This window comes from Haematobia irritans, chromosome 2, assembly GCF_050003625.1.
Source record: "Haematobia irritans isolate KBUSLIRL chromosome 2, ASM5000362v1, whole genome shotgun sequence".
Lineage (NCBI taxonomy): Eukaryota > Metazoa > Arthropoda > Insecta > Diptera > Muscidae > Haematobia > Haematobia irritans.
In genome coordinates, this window is record NC_134398.1 from 207,824,231 (window position 1) to 207,839,860 (window position 15,630).

Consider the following 15,630-nt stretch of genomic DNA (forward strand, 5'->3'; position numbering starts at 1 on the left):
ATGGTTTCCGGACTGATTTTGGACGACCTACACGAAATTCTTCTTGCAGTGAACTACGACCTTGGTTGAATTCACCATACCAGAGATAAATATTGGTCCTTGACAGAGCTTAATCATCATGCACTGTTGTTGAGTTAATCCACGTTGAAAGTTGTGAGAAATAATTGCACGAACATTTCCATGACTCAATTCCATACTATTTTGAGCGAGGTGAAGTTGCTGTAAACAATAAAAAATAGCGCTCGTATGTAATAACGTTCTGGGTACGTATAACCTCAAAAATGTCAAACTTTACGATAGAGCTGTCATTTGGCAAATTGCAACATTAGAGTTGCCCAATACCGGCAAATAAAAGGTATTCGTAGTATAGCAAAGGGGCTATCTGGGAACACATTTACGTGTAGCCGGTCGGGATAAAATTGGGCATGTGATATCAGAATCTGTCCTCTTGTTATCATACAAAAATTAATTTATCTCGATCAATAATTATATGTAGTTTCGATAAAACCCGGTTGTGAGATTTGCATGGACCCCATACTTCACTGAAATTTCTATTAAAATTCGAATTAAATTCATTATAATTCAAAGAAATGAAAGAAATAATTCAAACCTTCTATGGAAAATGAAATTCAAACTTTCTATGCTAAAAAAATTAAGAAAATTCAAATAATTTCAAATTTTATATGAAAATTCCCTATGAATATTTTAATAAATTTTTATGAAAATTCGAATTTCAAAATTTGTAGAAAAATTTAATAAATTTAATAAACTTTTTATTCGAAAAAAATTAAGAAAATTCGAATGAATCAAATTTTATATGACGCAATAACGAATGCACGAACCGATCTCCACGGTTTTGCATTCGTTGGAAAGGTATCGGGCTCTGTGAAGTGTATAGCAAAGAAAATTCAAGAAAAGTTTCAACGCAAAAGCGGGAAAATCTTTTTTACATACAGCGCACAACGAACGTTGAGGGTAATCATGTGGTGAAAATAGAGTTCCTCGTTTTTGATACATGGTGGAGGAGGGGGACATCCCCCTTGCCCGACTTTTTAAAAATTGGGCCAAAGTTCTCCGATTTGGGTGAAATTTCCAAGGAAGGTTAGGGGTGATGTCTAGACAAAGACCCGCTACTTTATTCTTCGATATTTGGTCGCGGAGGTGGATCTCCCCTTTATAAGATTTTTGCTAAAGTACAGTAAAAAAATCGCTTATTTACTTGAGATTTACAGACGCCATGAGGTTATGAATTTATGGGCTATCTAATTTTTTTAATATTTGGGGGACCTCCCCCCTGCCCGACTTTTTGAACATTGGAACAAAATTATCCGATTTGCTTGAAATTTTCAGAGAAGGTAAAAGGGGCGTCTAGGCAATGAACAGTTAGTTTATTTTTCGATATTTGGTCGTGGAGGGGTCCCTCCCCTTTGTCTGACTTTTTTTAAAGTACTGTGAAAAAACAAAAATTTGTCGACTTACAGAAATTTTACGGATATCTTGGGGGAGATTATGAAATTTATATGAGGTATATGATTTTTTCATTTCTCCTCAAGTACATACCGTGAAACAATTAAACCTTTCCAAATTACTTGAAATTTACAGAGGATGGGGGGTAGGTTATATTATTATAATGGATATTTGATATTCGGAAGGGAAGAGGGGCCACCACTTGCCCTGCTGCTGGGACGTCTATACCATATACGCTATATCATTTTTCGATACAGGGTACATGATTTTCCGATGTCTGGTTGGGGAAGGGGAATAGTGAAGTTGGGTAGTTTGTGAAATGAATATAGGGTACGTGAATTTACGATATCTGGTCGGTGAGGACCGAGGGAGGGGGTTCCCTTTTATCCGATTTTTGAAAATAGAAAGTAGAGGATTGCCGATAAATGGGAACTCGGTACATAATCTGATGATTTTTCCACAGGCTTCTGCCAGACTTTTTTAAGTAAAAAACATAAGTTTACATGAAGTTGATGACAGGCATGACGTAGAGGGTGCTTCATTTTCCGGTATATGTTTGGGAAAGGCATGTTATCCTAAGACTTTAACAAATATTAATATGGTCAATATTTAAGCACTTTTACTTTTTCCGATTTATTGGACGTCATGTTGAGGAGGAGTATACCTCCCCTTGACAAACCACGCTTGAAATTCACAGGAAATGTAGAAGATTGTCCAACGATTTGAATACAGAACAATTAAACAATAAAAAATTGGTTGAAAGGGAACCGCCCCTACGCGACGTTTGTTAAGCCGGTCCGTTTTACATCCGCATAACCGCCCTATTTCTGTATATAAACAAAACAAAAGCAAGTCCGGAATACGTGTGTAGAAACCATGGAGTGATGAATCAGTACTTCAGTTTTTGTGCCAGACTTCCTCTGACACTACTATTTAAAAGAGTTCAAATCTTTTCGGCCATATCGAAGGATATTGTTGACTACGTTAACGGACTACGTTAATATATAGCTTCGATACAACCCGGTTGCCAGATTTTCTGGGGCCCCATACTTCATCCGACTGAAACTTAGGGTGGATATAAACTAAAATTTCTATTAAAATTTGACTATTCAAAGAAATGCAAAACTTTTATGGCAAATGAAATGCAAACATTAAAAAATTTAAGAAAATTGGAAGAAATTCAAATTTTATATGAAAATTCCATATAAAGCAATAAGCAAATGGAAATGGTCTATGATTCGATTATATTAAATTTTTCTATTAAAATTCGATTAAAATCTAAATTTCTATGAAAATTCGAATTTCTATGAAAATTTTAATTCAAATTTTCTATGAAAAAACGAATAAATTCATTTTTATCTATGCGCTTAGACGGCTCTATAACATTTTGGTGAGAAGACGTAAAGTACAAACACTAATATTTAGACAAGGGAACATTGTGAAAACGATATTAAGAAATTATGTAAATGAATGCCGTTAGCCTAATGTAATATATTATTTTCTAGCTTCACTGCATTATATATTCAAAGATATTTCTTCCTATAAATTTAGATTTGATCTAGCGTTTTTGTTTTGCTGCTCAATAGTAGAGGTCTGCTCCCAACATGACTCTTTACTAATGTCAGCTATTTGTTTTTACAGTTATTTACTATTGCTTGTTGAGACTTTTCTTCTAGCCTTACAAAGTCATATCTACATTCTCTATTCTCTTGTACTCACTATCACTAATGAGATAGTATTGAGAGTGCCTATATAGACTCAGAGGCAACTACTCTCAACATGACTCTTCACAACATGGCATGTTGTGATCCATTTGCTTCAAGCAGAGATAAAAGTAAGTTTCATTCAACTATAATTTGGGCTTTTGAGTGTCTCTTCCGGAGTGTTGAAAGTTATTTATATTCACTAAAAACTTGCTGCCTTCGGTATGAACCTAAAAAAGGAGAAAAAAATTATCAACTTTCCTGTGTTCATTGACATCTTCCTACTTCTTCACTATATAATGCATTCGCCATTTAAATTGTTTAATTTATTTGAAAGCCATTGTAATTAACAACAATTTGTTTCAATTATATTCATTTAATGTTTTATGATGTGGTCCTTTTGTTATTTGTATTACGACATTAAGGACATGTGTATGAGACTGTGTGAGTGTTCTATAATATTAAGGAAACAAAAGCTCCACATCTCTTTCAAAGAACTTCAAGTAGATGGCCTTTATTTTTATTTGTTGTTTTTTAATATTATAAGCAATGTAAGGCACATGCTCTTAACCCCTTTAAGAAGTCAACATGAGAGAAGAAGAGGAAAAAACGAACATTAAAAATAATTAAGTCATTTTCATTATTGTTGGCGACACCATAAGTGTTGAAAAACCACCAGTAAAACTCATGCTGAACACGGACTCAATACAACGCCATTGCCATCACCATTATCATATCAGCCTCTACGTCTTTTCCATGTTGTGCGATACTTTGATGGTTGCCAGCCACAATGACTTGAGAGTCCTGCCAAAAGGACCAAATGGTATTATGTAATAACAATTTTAGTTTATAAGTTTAGAGCTTTCTTTGAATTTTGATTAAATAGAGAGATGTATGGCCATCGTCTAAGTAAATCAATGTGAAACATTTATATTTTTTGTGTTTCATTTGTTCCCAATACAATAGTAATCTGGAAAATGTTATGCAAAAAACAATACAATTTTGAATCTTACCACCCTCAAATGATGAAAACAATTTTAATCTGTGTTTTCTGGATTTTACAATCAAGATTTTATTTTAGGGGTGAGAAAAAACGATATGGAACATTTTCGAAGAAATAGAAATATAATCAAATATTTAAGTGTGGATTCTTGACGATACGAGTAATAAACAAGTATAAACGGCCGTAAGTTCGGCCAGGCCGAATTTTATGTACCCTCCACCATGGATTGCGTAGAAACTTCTACGAAAGACTGTTATCCACGATCGAATTACTTGGGTTGTGGTTTCTTAAATCGTTTTCTAAATTGTGAGTTAGTCCATACGTGGTATATATTAGACAAAAAAGGTATGTGTAGGTAAGTCTACAAATAATTACGAAGCGATATGGACCAGAGCCAGAATTGAAATATGGGGGTCGCTTATATGGGGGCTATATACAATTATTGATATGGACCAAATTTTGTGTGATTGGGGATCGATTTATCTGAGGTCTACAAATAACTATAGACCAATATGTACATAGTTAGGCATGGTTGTTAAGGCCATACACTAGCACAATGTACCAAATTTCAACTGACTAGCATGAAATTTGCTCCCCCAAGAGGCTCCAAAACCAAATCTCGGGATCGGTTTATATGGGGGCTATATATGATAATGGACTGATATGGACCACTTTTGGCATGGTTGATAAATATCTTATACTACCACCACGTACCAAATTTCAACCAGATCGGATGAATTCTGCATCTCCAAAAGGCACTGGAGGTCAAATCTGGGGATCGGTTTATATGGGAGCTATATATAATTAGAGACCATATACTAACACCATGTACCAAATTTCAGCCCGATCGGATTAAATTTGCTTCTATTAGAGGCTCAGCAAGCCAAATTGGGGGATCGGTTTATATGGGGGCTATATATAATTATGGACCGATGTGGACCAATTTATGCATAGTTGTTAGAGACCATATACTAACACCATGTACCAAATTTCAGCCGGATCGGATGAAATTTGCTTCTCTTAGAGGGTCTGCAAGCCAAATCGGGGGATCGGTTTTTATGGGAGCTATATATAATTATGGACCGATTTCGACCAATTTTTGCATGACCATTAGGGACCATATACTAACACCATGTACCAAATTTCAGCCCGATCGGACGAAATTTTCTACTCTTAGAGGCTCAGCAAGCCAAATCGGGGGATCGGTTTATATGGGGGATATATATAATTATGGACCGATGTGGACCAATTTTTGCATAGTTGTTAGAGACCATATACTAACACCATGTACCAAATTTCAGCCGGATCGGATGAAATTTGCTTCTCTTAGAGGGTCTGCAAGCCAAATTTGGGGATCCTTTTATATGGGGGCTATACGTAAAAGTGGACCGATATGGCCCATTTGCAATACCATCCAACCTACATCAATAACAACTACTTGTGCCAAGTTTCAAGTCGATAGCTTGTTTCGTTCGGAAGTTAGCGTGATTTCAACAGACGGATGGACGGACGGACATGCTCAGATCTACTCAGAATTTCACCACGACCCACAATATATATACTTTATGGGGTCTTAGAGCAATATTTCGATGTGTTACAAACGGAATGACAAAGTTAATATACCCCCATCCTATGGTGGAGGGTATAAAATTTTTGATTTTGGCTGTGGGATACTTAGGGCTTTAGCATAAATTCACATTTTTTTACAAAAAGTCGAATAAATACAATCAAATTTTTATATAAATTCGAAATTAAATCATATTTTAATGAAAGTTCCAGAATTCAAATTTTCTATGAAAATTCAAATTTTCTATGAAAATTCAAATCTTCTATGAAAATTCAAATTTTCTATGAAAATTTTAAAATTCAAATTTTCTATGAAAATTTTAAATTTAAAATTTTCTATGAAAATTCAAATTTTCTAAGAAAATTAAATTTTTTTATGAAAATTAAAATTTTCTATGAAAATTCAAATTTTCTATGAAAATTTAAATTTTTTATGAAAATTCAAATTTTCGATGAAAATTCAAATTTTCTATGAAAATTTAAATTTTCTATGAAAATTCAAATTTTCTATGAAAATTCAAATTTTGTAGGGAAATTCAAATTTTCTATGAAAATTCAAATTTTTTAGGGAAATTTAAATTTTCTATGAAAATTCAAATTATCTATGAAAATTCAAATTTTCTATCAAAATATAAATTTTCTACGAAAATTCAAATTTTCTAATTTTCTATGCAAATTAAAATTTTCTATGAAAATTTTAAATATTCTATGAAAATTTAAAATTTTCTATGAACATTTTAAATTTTCTATGAAAATTAAAATTTTCTATGAAAATTAAAATTTTCTATGAAAATTAAAATTTTCTATGAAAATTTTAAATTTTCTATGAAAATATAAATTTTCTATGAAAATTTAAATTTTCTATGAAAATTCCAAATTTCTAATTTTCTATCAACATATAAATTTTCTACGAAAAATCAAATTTTCTAATTTTCTATGAAAATTCAAATTTTCTATGAAAATTCAAATTTTCTATGAAAATTCAAATTTTCTATGAAAATTCAAATTTTCTATGAAAATTTTAAATTTTCTATGAAAATTCAAACTTTCTATGAAAATTCAAAATTTCTATGAAAATTCAAATTTTCTATGAAAATTCAAATTTTCTATGAAAATTCAAATTTTCTATGAAAATTCAAATTTTCTATGAAACTTTTAAATTTTCTATGAATATTGAAATTTATTATGAAAATTTTAAATTTTCTATTATGAAAATCCAAATTTAAAATTTCTTTGAAAATTCAAAATTGAAATCTAAAGCATAGAAAAATCAAATTTCCTTGGAAAAAAGTTTAAAACTATTACAATTTGGTTCTAAATGTTTTCCCGTGTTCTGGTTTACGAATCGCAACACACTAAATGTTGTATAGCCAAATTTCAAAATTTTATTTGGGGATTTTTCATGACGATAAAAATTATTTTTTGTGATATATTTTCGAACATTACGGGTTGTCTTAAAAAAAAAAAACGCAAACGTGCAACTGTGCTTCCTATTCCCATTAAATCTTTTTCATAAACCACAAATATCACATATCACTAAAATTTATTTAAAACTAACCAATAAATTTTTGTTTAATTTGTCAATTTGTTTGCAACGACAATTATAGCCTTAGAACACTGGGACAAGATTGTGTTGTACTTCCAACCGATGGCAATGAACTAAATTTCAAACTAAATTGCATACGCTAATCAGAAAATTGAGGGTCTTTTTGGGAAATGTTATGCGCTTCAATATAATGACCACACTAGGTTTATTCAAGTTACATTTTAGTTTATTTTCAAAACAAACTTTGTAATGAAGTCCGATGCTCTTGGTTTTTTATGGAAACAACGTGGTATTTAGAGTTTTGAAGTGGCAGATGTAAGCATTTTGCTAGTCCATTGACGGGACAATATATGAGATCCACTTACCCCCTTCCAGATAGACGAAATGAATAATAACAAGTTTATATTCTGAATCTTAAATACCCACCACCATGAATCATACATAAAAGTTTTCTTTGAAAGCCTTTCTTTGCAGCTAGTTAATTGACAATATTTATAATTTAAGGTGGATGCGTATTATTTTAAAAAACTTATTCGCCCTTATTCCTGAAGTCGCCCACGCCGTCGCGTTTTGTCGCTTTTCGTCAGTCGCCACTAATTGGTATTCCGTTCGTCGATATATTCTGCTATCGAAGAAAATCGGTATTCCTGGTGTCGCTTTTTGTCGCCAACATCGTCGCTTTTTGTCGCCTTTAAATTTACCAGCGACGAGTTTAGTGTTTAATTTTTGAAGAAGTTATTTAGACTTTATTAATCGAACAATTGAAAAATAAATGTAAAAAATGGAAATTGGTAAGAGGTAAAGTGACTAATCTTAAAAAAATTACAAAAAAATTGGGGAAAAATCAGTATATATAGCAATTATGGTCATCACATTCAAATCATAGAAAAGAACACTGTACAATTAAAATAAACGTGTTGATTTTCAATTCCATTTATTTTTAATAGAAATCCTTCAAGGCCAATGTATTTTATTTAGCACCAAACTTAGGTAACAATTGTGTCGAACTTTGAATGGTCCTTGGACACATAATGTCAACGTCGTCCCAATTGTATATGCCGGATGTTGTTATTGTTCTAATGTAGATATCTAAATCATTTCCCGAGTCAAATTTATCATTTATTTTGATTTTCCAAGTCAACATTGGATTACAAACAAACAGCATTTTAAACGCAAATAATTAAAATTCAGTTTTGCACATCAACTGATTATTTTCTTTCACGATGATCCTTGTGCCATTGATCTCAGCGTCGTCGCCATTTTTGTAGTTTTGGAAGCTTTAACTGTCGTCGAATATATATATCCACATTTTTTCCGCGTCAAATTAAATATTTTTTCTTGATTTTCCGACTTAGAATTGCATCAGAAATAAAAATATTTTAAACCGAAAAAATTAATTTTTTTTTTGCACATCATCTGATTGTTTTCTAGTGATATCGGCCTTTTATTACCGAGTATTGTAATTGGTACAAAAAGTAATCGTCGTCGTCGCCACTTCGCAGGAATACCCAATGAATGACGAGACGACTTAAAAGCGACAGACGACAAAAAGCGACGGCGAGAGCGAGGGCGACTTCAGGAATAAGGGTGATTATTTTGTCAGAATTTTATCTCTATAGAAAATTTTCTCAAAATTTTACCTCTATTTTCTATAGAAAAATTTTATCTTTATAGAAAATTTTATTTTTAAAGAAGCATTTATCACAATTTTATTACAATAAAATATTTTGTAAAATTTTATTTCTATAGAAAATTTTGTCAACATTTTATTTTGTAGACAATTTTATCAAAATTTTATTTCTATAGAACGTTTTGTACAAATTTTATTTCTATAAAAAAATTTTGTCAAAATTTTATTTCTATAGAAAATTTTGTCAAAATTTTATTTTTAAAGAAAAATTTTATCAACATTTTATTTCTATAGAATATTTTGTAAATTTTTTTTATATAGAAAATGTTGTCAAAATTTTATTTATGTAGAAAATTTTGTGAAGATTTTATTTCTGTAGAAAATTTTGTCAAAATTTTATTTTTAAAGAAAAATTTTATCAACATTTTATTTCTATAGAATATTTTGTAAATTTTTTTTATATAGAAAATGTTGTCAAAATTTTATTTATGTAGAAAATTTTGTGAAGATTTTATTTCTGTAGAAAATTTTGTCAACTTTTCATTTTATTAGAAAATTTTGTCGAAGTTTTATTTCTATAGAAATTTTTGTCAAAATTTTATTGTTATAGAAAATTTTGTCAACTTTTTATTTCTTTAGAAAATTTTGTCGAAGTTTTATCTTTATAGAAAATTTTGTCGAAATTTTAGTTCTATAGAAAATTTTGTCAAAATTTTATTTCTATAGAAAATTTTATCAAAAATTTCATTTCTATAGAAAATTTTGTCAACATTTTATTTTTAAAGCAAAATTTTATCAACATTTTATTTCTATAGAATATTTTGTAAATTTTTTTTATATCGAAAATGTTGTCAAAATTTTATTTCTGTAGATAATTTTATCAAAATTTTATTTCTGTAGAAAATTATGGCAAGATTTTATTTCTGTAGAAAATTTTGTCAACTTGTTATTTCTTTAGAAAATTTTATCGAAGTTTTATTTCTATAGAAAATTTTGTCAAATTTTTTTTCTATAGAAAATTTTGTCAAAATTTTATTTCTATAGAAAATTTTATCAAAATTTCATTTCTATAGAAAATTTTGTCAACATTTTATTTTTAAAGAAAAATTTTATCAACAGTATATTTCTATAGAATATTTTGTAAATTTTTTTTTATATGGAAAATGTTGTCAAAATTTTATTTCTGTAGAAAATTTTGTCGAAGTTTATTTCTATAGAAAATTTTGTCAAAATTTAATTTCTATAGAAAATTTTGTCAAAATTTTATTTCTATAGAAAATTTTGTCAACATTTTATTTTTAAAGAAACATTTTATCAACATTTTATTTCTATAGAATATTTTGTAAATTTTTTTTATATAGAAAATGTTGTCAAAATTTTATTTATGTAGAAAATTTTGTCAAAATTTTATTTCTGTAGAAAATTTTGTCAACTTTTTATTTCTTTAGAAAATTTTGTCGAAGTTTTATTTCTATAAAAAATTTTGTCGAAATTTTATTTCTATAGAAAATGTTGTCAAAATTTTATTTTTATAGAATATTTTGTCAAAATTTGATCTCTATAGAAAATTTTATCAAAATTTCATTTCTATTGAAAATTTTATTTTTAAAGAAAAATTTTATCAACATTTTATTTCTATAGAATATTTTTTAAATTTTTTTTATGTAGAAAATGTTGTAAAAAATTTATTTCTGTAGAAAATTTTGTCAAATCACACGAATATCACATATCACTAAAATTTATTTAAAACCAAACAAAACAATTTTTTTTTTAAATCGTAAAAATTTCACTTTATTTTCTTCATTATAAAAATTATACCTAATATTACCAATATCAAAAAAATATTATAGGCAATACACATTAATATACCGGTGGCATACCATGAAGAATTGCACAATGTATTTGTTGTTAAAGTGTGTACACTGTTCTCCACACCCACACCCACATCCACTTCCACATCACTTTCATCTTTTTCTATTAAAATTTCACATGAAGACCTTAAGAAAAATTCGGCAATTGATTAGGAAAAAAATCTAAAAAATCTAGGTGAAATTTCCCATTACCGCTTATCCATTTCTTTGCAACGACAATTATAGCCTTAGAACACTGGGACAAGATTGTGTTGTACTTCCAACCGATGGCAATGAACTAAATTTCAAACTAAATTGCATACGCTAATCAGAAAATTGAGGGTCTTTTTGGGAAATGTTATGCGCTTCAATATAATGACCACAATAGGTTTATTCAAGTTACATTTTCGTTTATTTTCAAAACAAACTTTGTAATGAAGTCCGATGCTCTTGGTTTTTTATGGACACAAATAAAGTGGTATTTAGAGTTTTGAAGTGGCAGATGTAAGCATTTTGCAAGTCCATTGACCGGACAGTATATGAGATCCACTTACCCCCATCCGGATAGACGAAATGAATAATAAGTTTATATTCTGAATCTTAAATACCCACCACCATGGATCGTACATAAAAGTTTTCTCTGAATGCCTTTCTTTGCAGCTAGTTAATTGACAATATTTATAATTTAAGGTGGATGCGTATTTTAAAAAACTTATTATCTTGTCAAAATTTTATATCTATAGAAAATTTTCTCAAAATTTTATCTCTATTTTCTATAGAAAACTTTTTTATCTTTATAGAAAATTTTATTTTTAATGAAACTTTTATCAAAATTTAATTTCAATAAAATATTTTGTAAAATTTTATTTCTATAGAAGATTTTGTCAACATTTTATTTCTTTAGAAAAATTTATCAAAATTTTATTTCTAAAGAACATTTTGTACAAATTTTATTTCTATAAAAATTTTTGGCAAAATTTAATTTCGATAGAAAATTTTGTCAAAATTTTATTTTTAACGAAAAATTTTATCAACATTTTATTTCTATTAAATATTTTGTAAATTTTTTTATATAGAACGTTTTGTCAAAATTTTGTCAACTTTTTATTTCTATAGAAAATTTTGTCAAAATTTTATTTCTATAGAAAATTTGGCAAGATTTTATTTCTGTAGAAAATTTTGTCAACTTTTTATTTCTTTAGAAAATTTTGTCGACGTTTTATTTCTATAGAAAATTTTGTCGAAATTTTATTTCTATAGAAAATTTTGTCAAAATTTTATTTCTATAGAAAAATATGTCAAAATTTTATTTCTATAGAAAATTTTGTGAACATTTTATTTTGAAAGAAACATTTTATCAACATTTTTCTTCTACAGAATATTTTGTAAATTTTTTTATATAGAATATGGTGTCAAAATTTTATTTCTATAGAAAATTTTGTGAACATTTTATTTTTAAAGAAAAATTTTATCAACATTTTATTTCTATAGAATATTTTGTATTTTTTTTTTATAGAAAATTTTGTCAAAATTTTATTTCTGTGGAAAATTTTGTCAAAATTTTATTTCTGTAGAAAATTTATCAAAATTTTATTTCTGTAGAAAATTTTGTATAGATTTTATTTCTGTAGAAAATTTTGTCAACTTTTTATTTCTTTAGAAAATTTTGTCGAAGTTTTATTTCTATAGAAAAATTTGTCAAAATTTTATTTCTATAGAAAATTTTGTCAAAATTTTATTTCTATAGAAAAATTTGTCAAAATTTTATTTCTATAGAAAATTTTGTGAACATTTTATTTTTAAAGAAAAATTTTATCAACATTTTTTTCTACAGAATATTTTGTAAATTTTTTTATATAGAATATGTTGTCAAAATTTTATTTCTATAGAAAATTTTGTCAAAATTTTATTTCTATAGAAAATTTTGTGAACATTTTATTTTTAAAGAAAAATTGTATCAACATTTTATTTCTATAGAATATTTTGTAAATTTTTTTTTTATAGAAAATTTTGTCAAAATTTTATTTCTGTAGAAAATTTTGTCAAAATTTTATTTCTGTAGAAAATTTATCAAAATTTTATTTCTGTAGAAAATTTTGTCAAGATTTTATTTCTGTAGAAAATTTTGTCAAGATTTTATTTCTGTAGAAAATTTTGTCAACTTTTTATTTCTTTAGAAAATTTTGTCGAAGTTTTATTTCTATAGAAAATTTTGTCGAAATTTTATTTCTATAGAAAATTTTGTCGAAATTTTATTTCTATAGAAAATTTTGTCGATATTTTATTTCTATAGAAAATTTTGTCAAAATTTTATTTCTATAGAAAAATTTGTGAACATTTTATTTTTAAAGAAACATTTTATCAACATTTTATTCCTATAGAATATTTTGTAAATTTTTTTATATAGAAAATGTTGTCAACATTTTATTTCTGTAGAAAATTTTGTCAAAATTTTATCTCTATAGAAAATGTTATCTCTATAGAAAATTTTGTCAAAATATATCTCTATTGAAAAATTTTGTTAAAATTTTATCTCTATAGAAAATTTTGTCAAAATTGTCTCTATAGAAAATTTTGTCAAAATATATCTCTATTGAAAAAATTTGTTAAAATTTTATCTCTATTAAAAAAAAAAATTTGTAAAAATTTTATTTCTATAGAAATTTTTTTCAAAATTTATCTCTGTAGAAAATTTTGTTAAAATTTTATGCTTATAAAAATTTTTGTTAAAATTTTATCTCCATAGAAAATTTTTTCAAAATTTTATTTCTATAGAAAATTTTTTCAACATTTTATTTCTATAGAAAATTTTTTCAAAATTTTATATCTATAGAAAATTTTGTCAAATTTTATTTGTTTCGAAAATTTCGACAAAATGTTATCGAAACAACCCGGGTCAGCAAATAATAAATAATTTTCACGATAAAAACATTTATTGTATTTTCTACGATTTTATATATATTAAGAAAATGATTCACAATAAAATGGTTAACAAAGAACAGCAATTAACACATCACCGATTATTCATTGCTACAAAAAATAAACAAACAAAATCATTTTGTATACCATGATTTATTGCATAGTTTAGGCACTTTATATATATTAAACAATACTGCTTATATTATCAAAAAGTTCTTCATTTATGTTTAATTGATTTACAAAATATGTAAATATTTTTTTTTTGTAGAAAAAAATATGTAAATATATTTTTTTACAAACAAATCCTAGAATTAAACACAAATCTGTGATTCGTTTGTTTTCAAATTTAAACTCTTTAAACCGGCATCTTCACTTGACATTCGCAATCACTTCCATTTTGTTTCGTCAGCGTATATGTTGTGTCTTTACTTCTAATACAATCATAATAATGGCCACTATCACATAGATCGAGGTAATGGCAAAGACATACAAAGGATTTGTGGTGAATACCAATTTGGTAAGTAAAATTGTTCCAAACAGGAAAATACCCATCAGAAAGGTCACCATGAGTATGGTTTTTAAATCACGATACCATAAAGTTTCACGTAGTTGAGATTTGGGAACGGTCACGGTGGGTTTAAGGGGTCGATATTCTTGTTGGTATTGTGTCTCAAATCCGCTCGTAAAATCCACATCATCAAAGGCTTTTTGTAGATCTTTGGTCGACAAATTTCTTTGCAGTTGATTTGGTGGTCGACCTCCGGCGAATTTTACCTCATCTAGAGGGTTGGGTTTATGTAAATCATCGGTAGACATTTTTGTAGAGAATTGTATTTTTGTTGATTTCTTATCGTTAGATATCGTTTTTTGATTTTTTGTTTCGAGATTCACCTCTTATGTTTAACTGAAGTTTTTGAACTGTTTTTCATATTGGCTACTCATTGAATTTTTTGTTTCAATCTCGCTTTCGAAACAATGGGAGCAAATGATTTTCAACTTTACGGTTATCGCATATCAATAAAATCGAAGAGGGGAAAAGGTGTTAATTTGATAAGATATATTGGTTAATGTGAATACTCTCTTACTCTCACTCTCTCTTGCTCTCTCCATTAATAGAGTGGTGTTCCCCCCATTGATAGTGACGTAAAATTTATGGTAAGTGTTTGCTTGAATATCGATCGTCTGGCCATCTCTCGTTTTGTTCCGTTAGAATTACACCCATCACGGTTGCTTTCTTATCTCATGCAGATAAGATAATAATTTCCAGTGAGTTGTGAAAATTCACGTTGATTTCTTAACTTAGTTATATTTCTCAGAATTGATGGATTTGTTTGAAGTGAAAAATATTAAAATGTCAAAACAATTTTTTGTGGGCCTAATGTTGTGGTAGGCCATATATATGACAGAACCATAGAGGTTAAGGTGAGTAATGACTTCGACAATAGGTCATTTGCTTAACATCGGTTAAACAAATAGATGGCGCTATTAGTGTTAAATCCACATGATTTTTAAAATCTTTAGACTTAAGATAAACTCACTTCATATAAGGGCTAAGACTTATTTTAAGGATTTTGGTTTAATTTTTTTTAACCCTTTCGACCCCGAATTTTTATAGGTATTGCTAAAATTTTTTTTTTACTTTTAATCATGTTGAAGTCATCTAGCCAAAATTTCGGGTCGCCACGCCCATTCGTTTAGGCGGTAGAGAATGTTGCCTGTGGGCAACTTTGGGCATTTGTGACTACAAAATAGTTTGTTTTGTAATGATAGACGTATTACGTTTTATTGGATTTTTGTTAAGTTTTTTGTTATTTTACAGTAAATATATACTTAGATGCGCGCGTGAGTGGAATTTCAATCACGCTCAAACACATTCACGAAGAAATAGTTGTAGTCACGCATGCCATGTGGGTAGCAATTCACGGTCACGAAATGAAAAGTCATAC

General features: G+C 28.1%; 1 protein-coding gene across 1 annotated transcript; it reads right to left on the minus strand.

Moving 5' to 3' along the window:
- Positions 1 to 13,818: 13,818 nt before the first annotated feature.
- Positions 13,819 to 14,630, minus strand: LOC142227030 (uncharacterized). Its single transcript, XM_075297346.1, has one exon. It carries the CDS (start codon positions 14,498 to 14,500, stop codon positions 14,090 to 14,092), a length of 411 nt encoding a protein of 136 aa, XP_075153461.1. The 5' UTR covers positions 14,501 to 14,630; the 3' UTR covers positions 13,819 to 14,089.
- Positions 14,631 to 15,630: the final 1,000 nt, after the last annotated feature.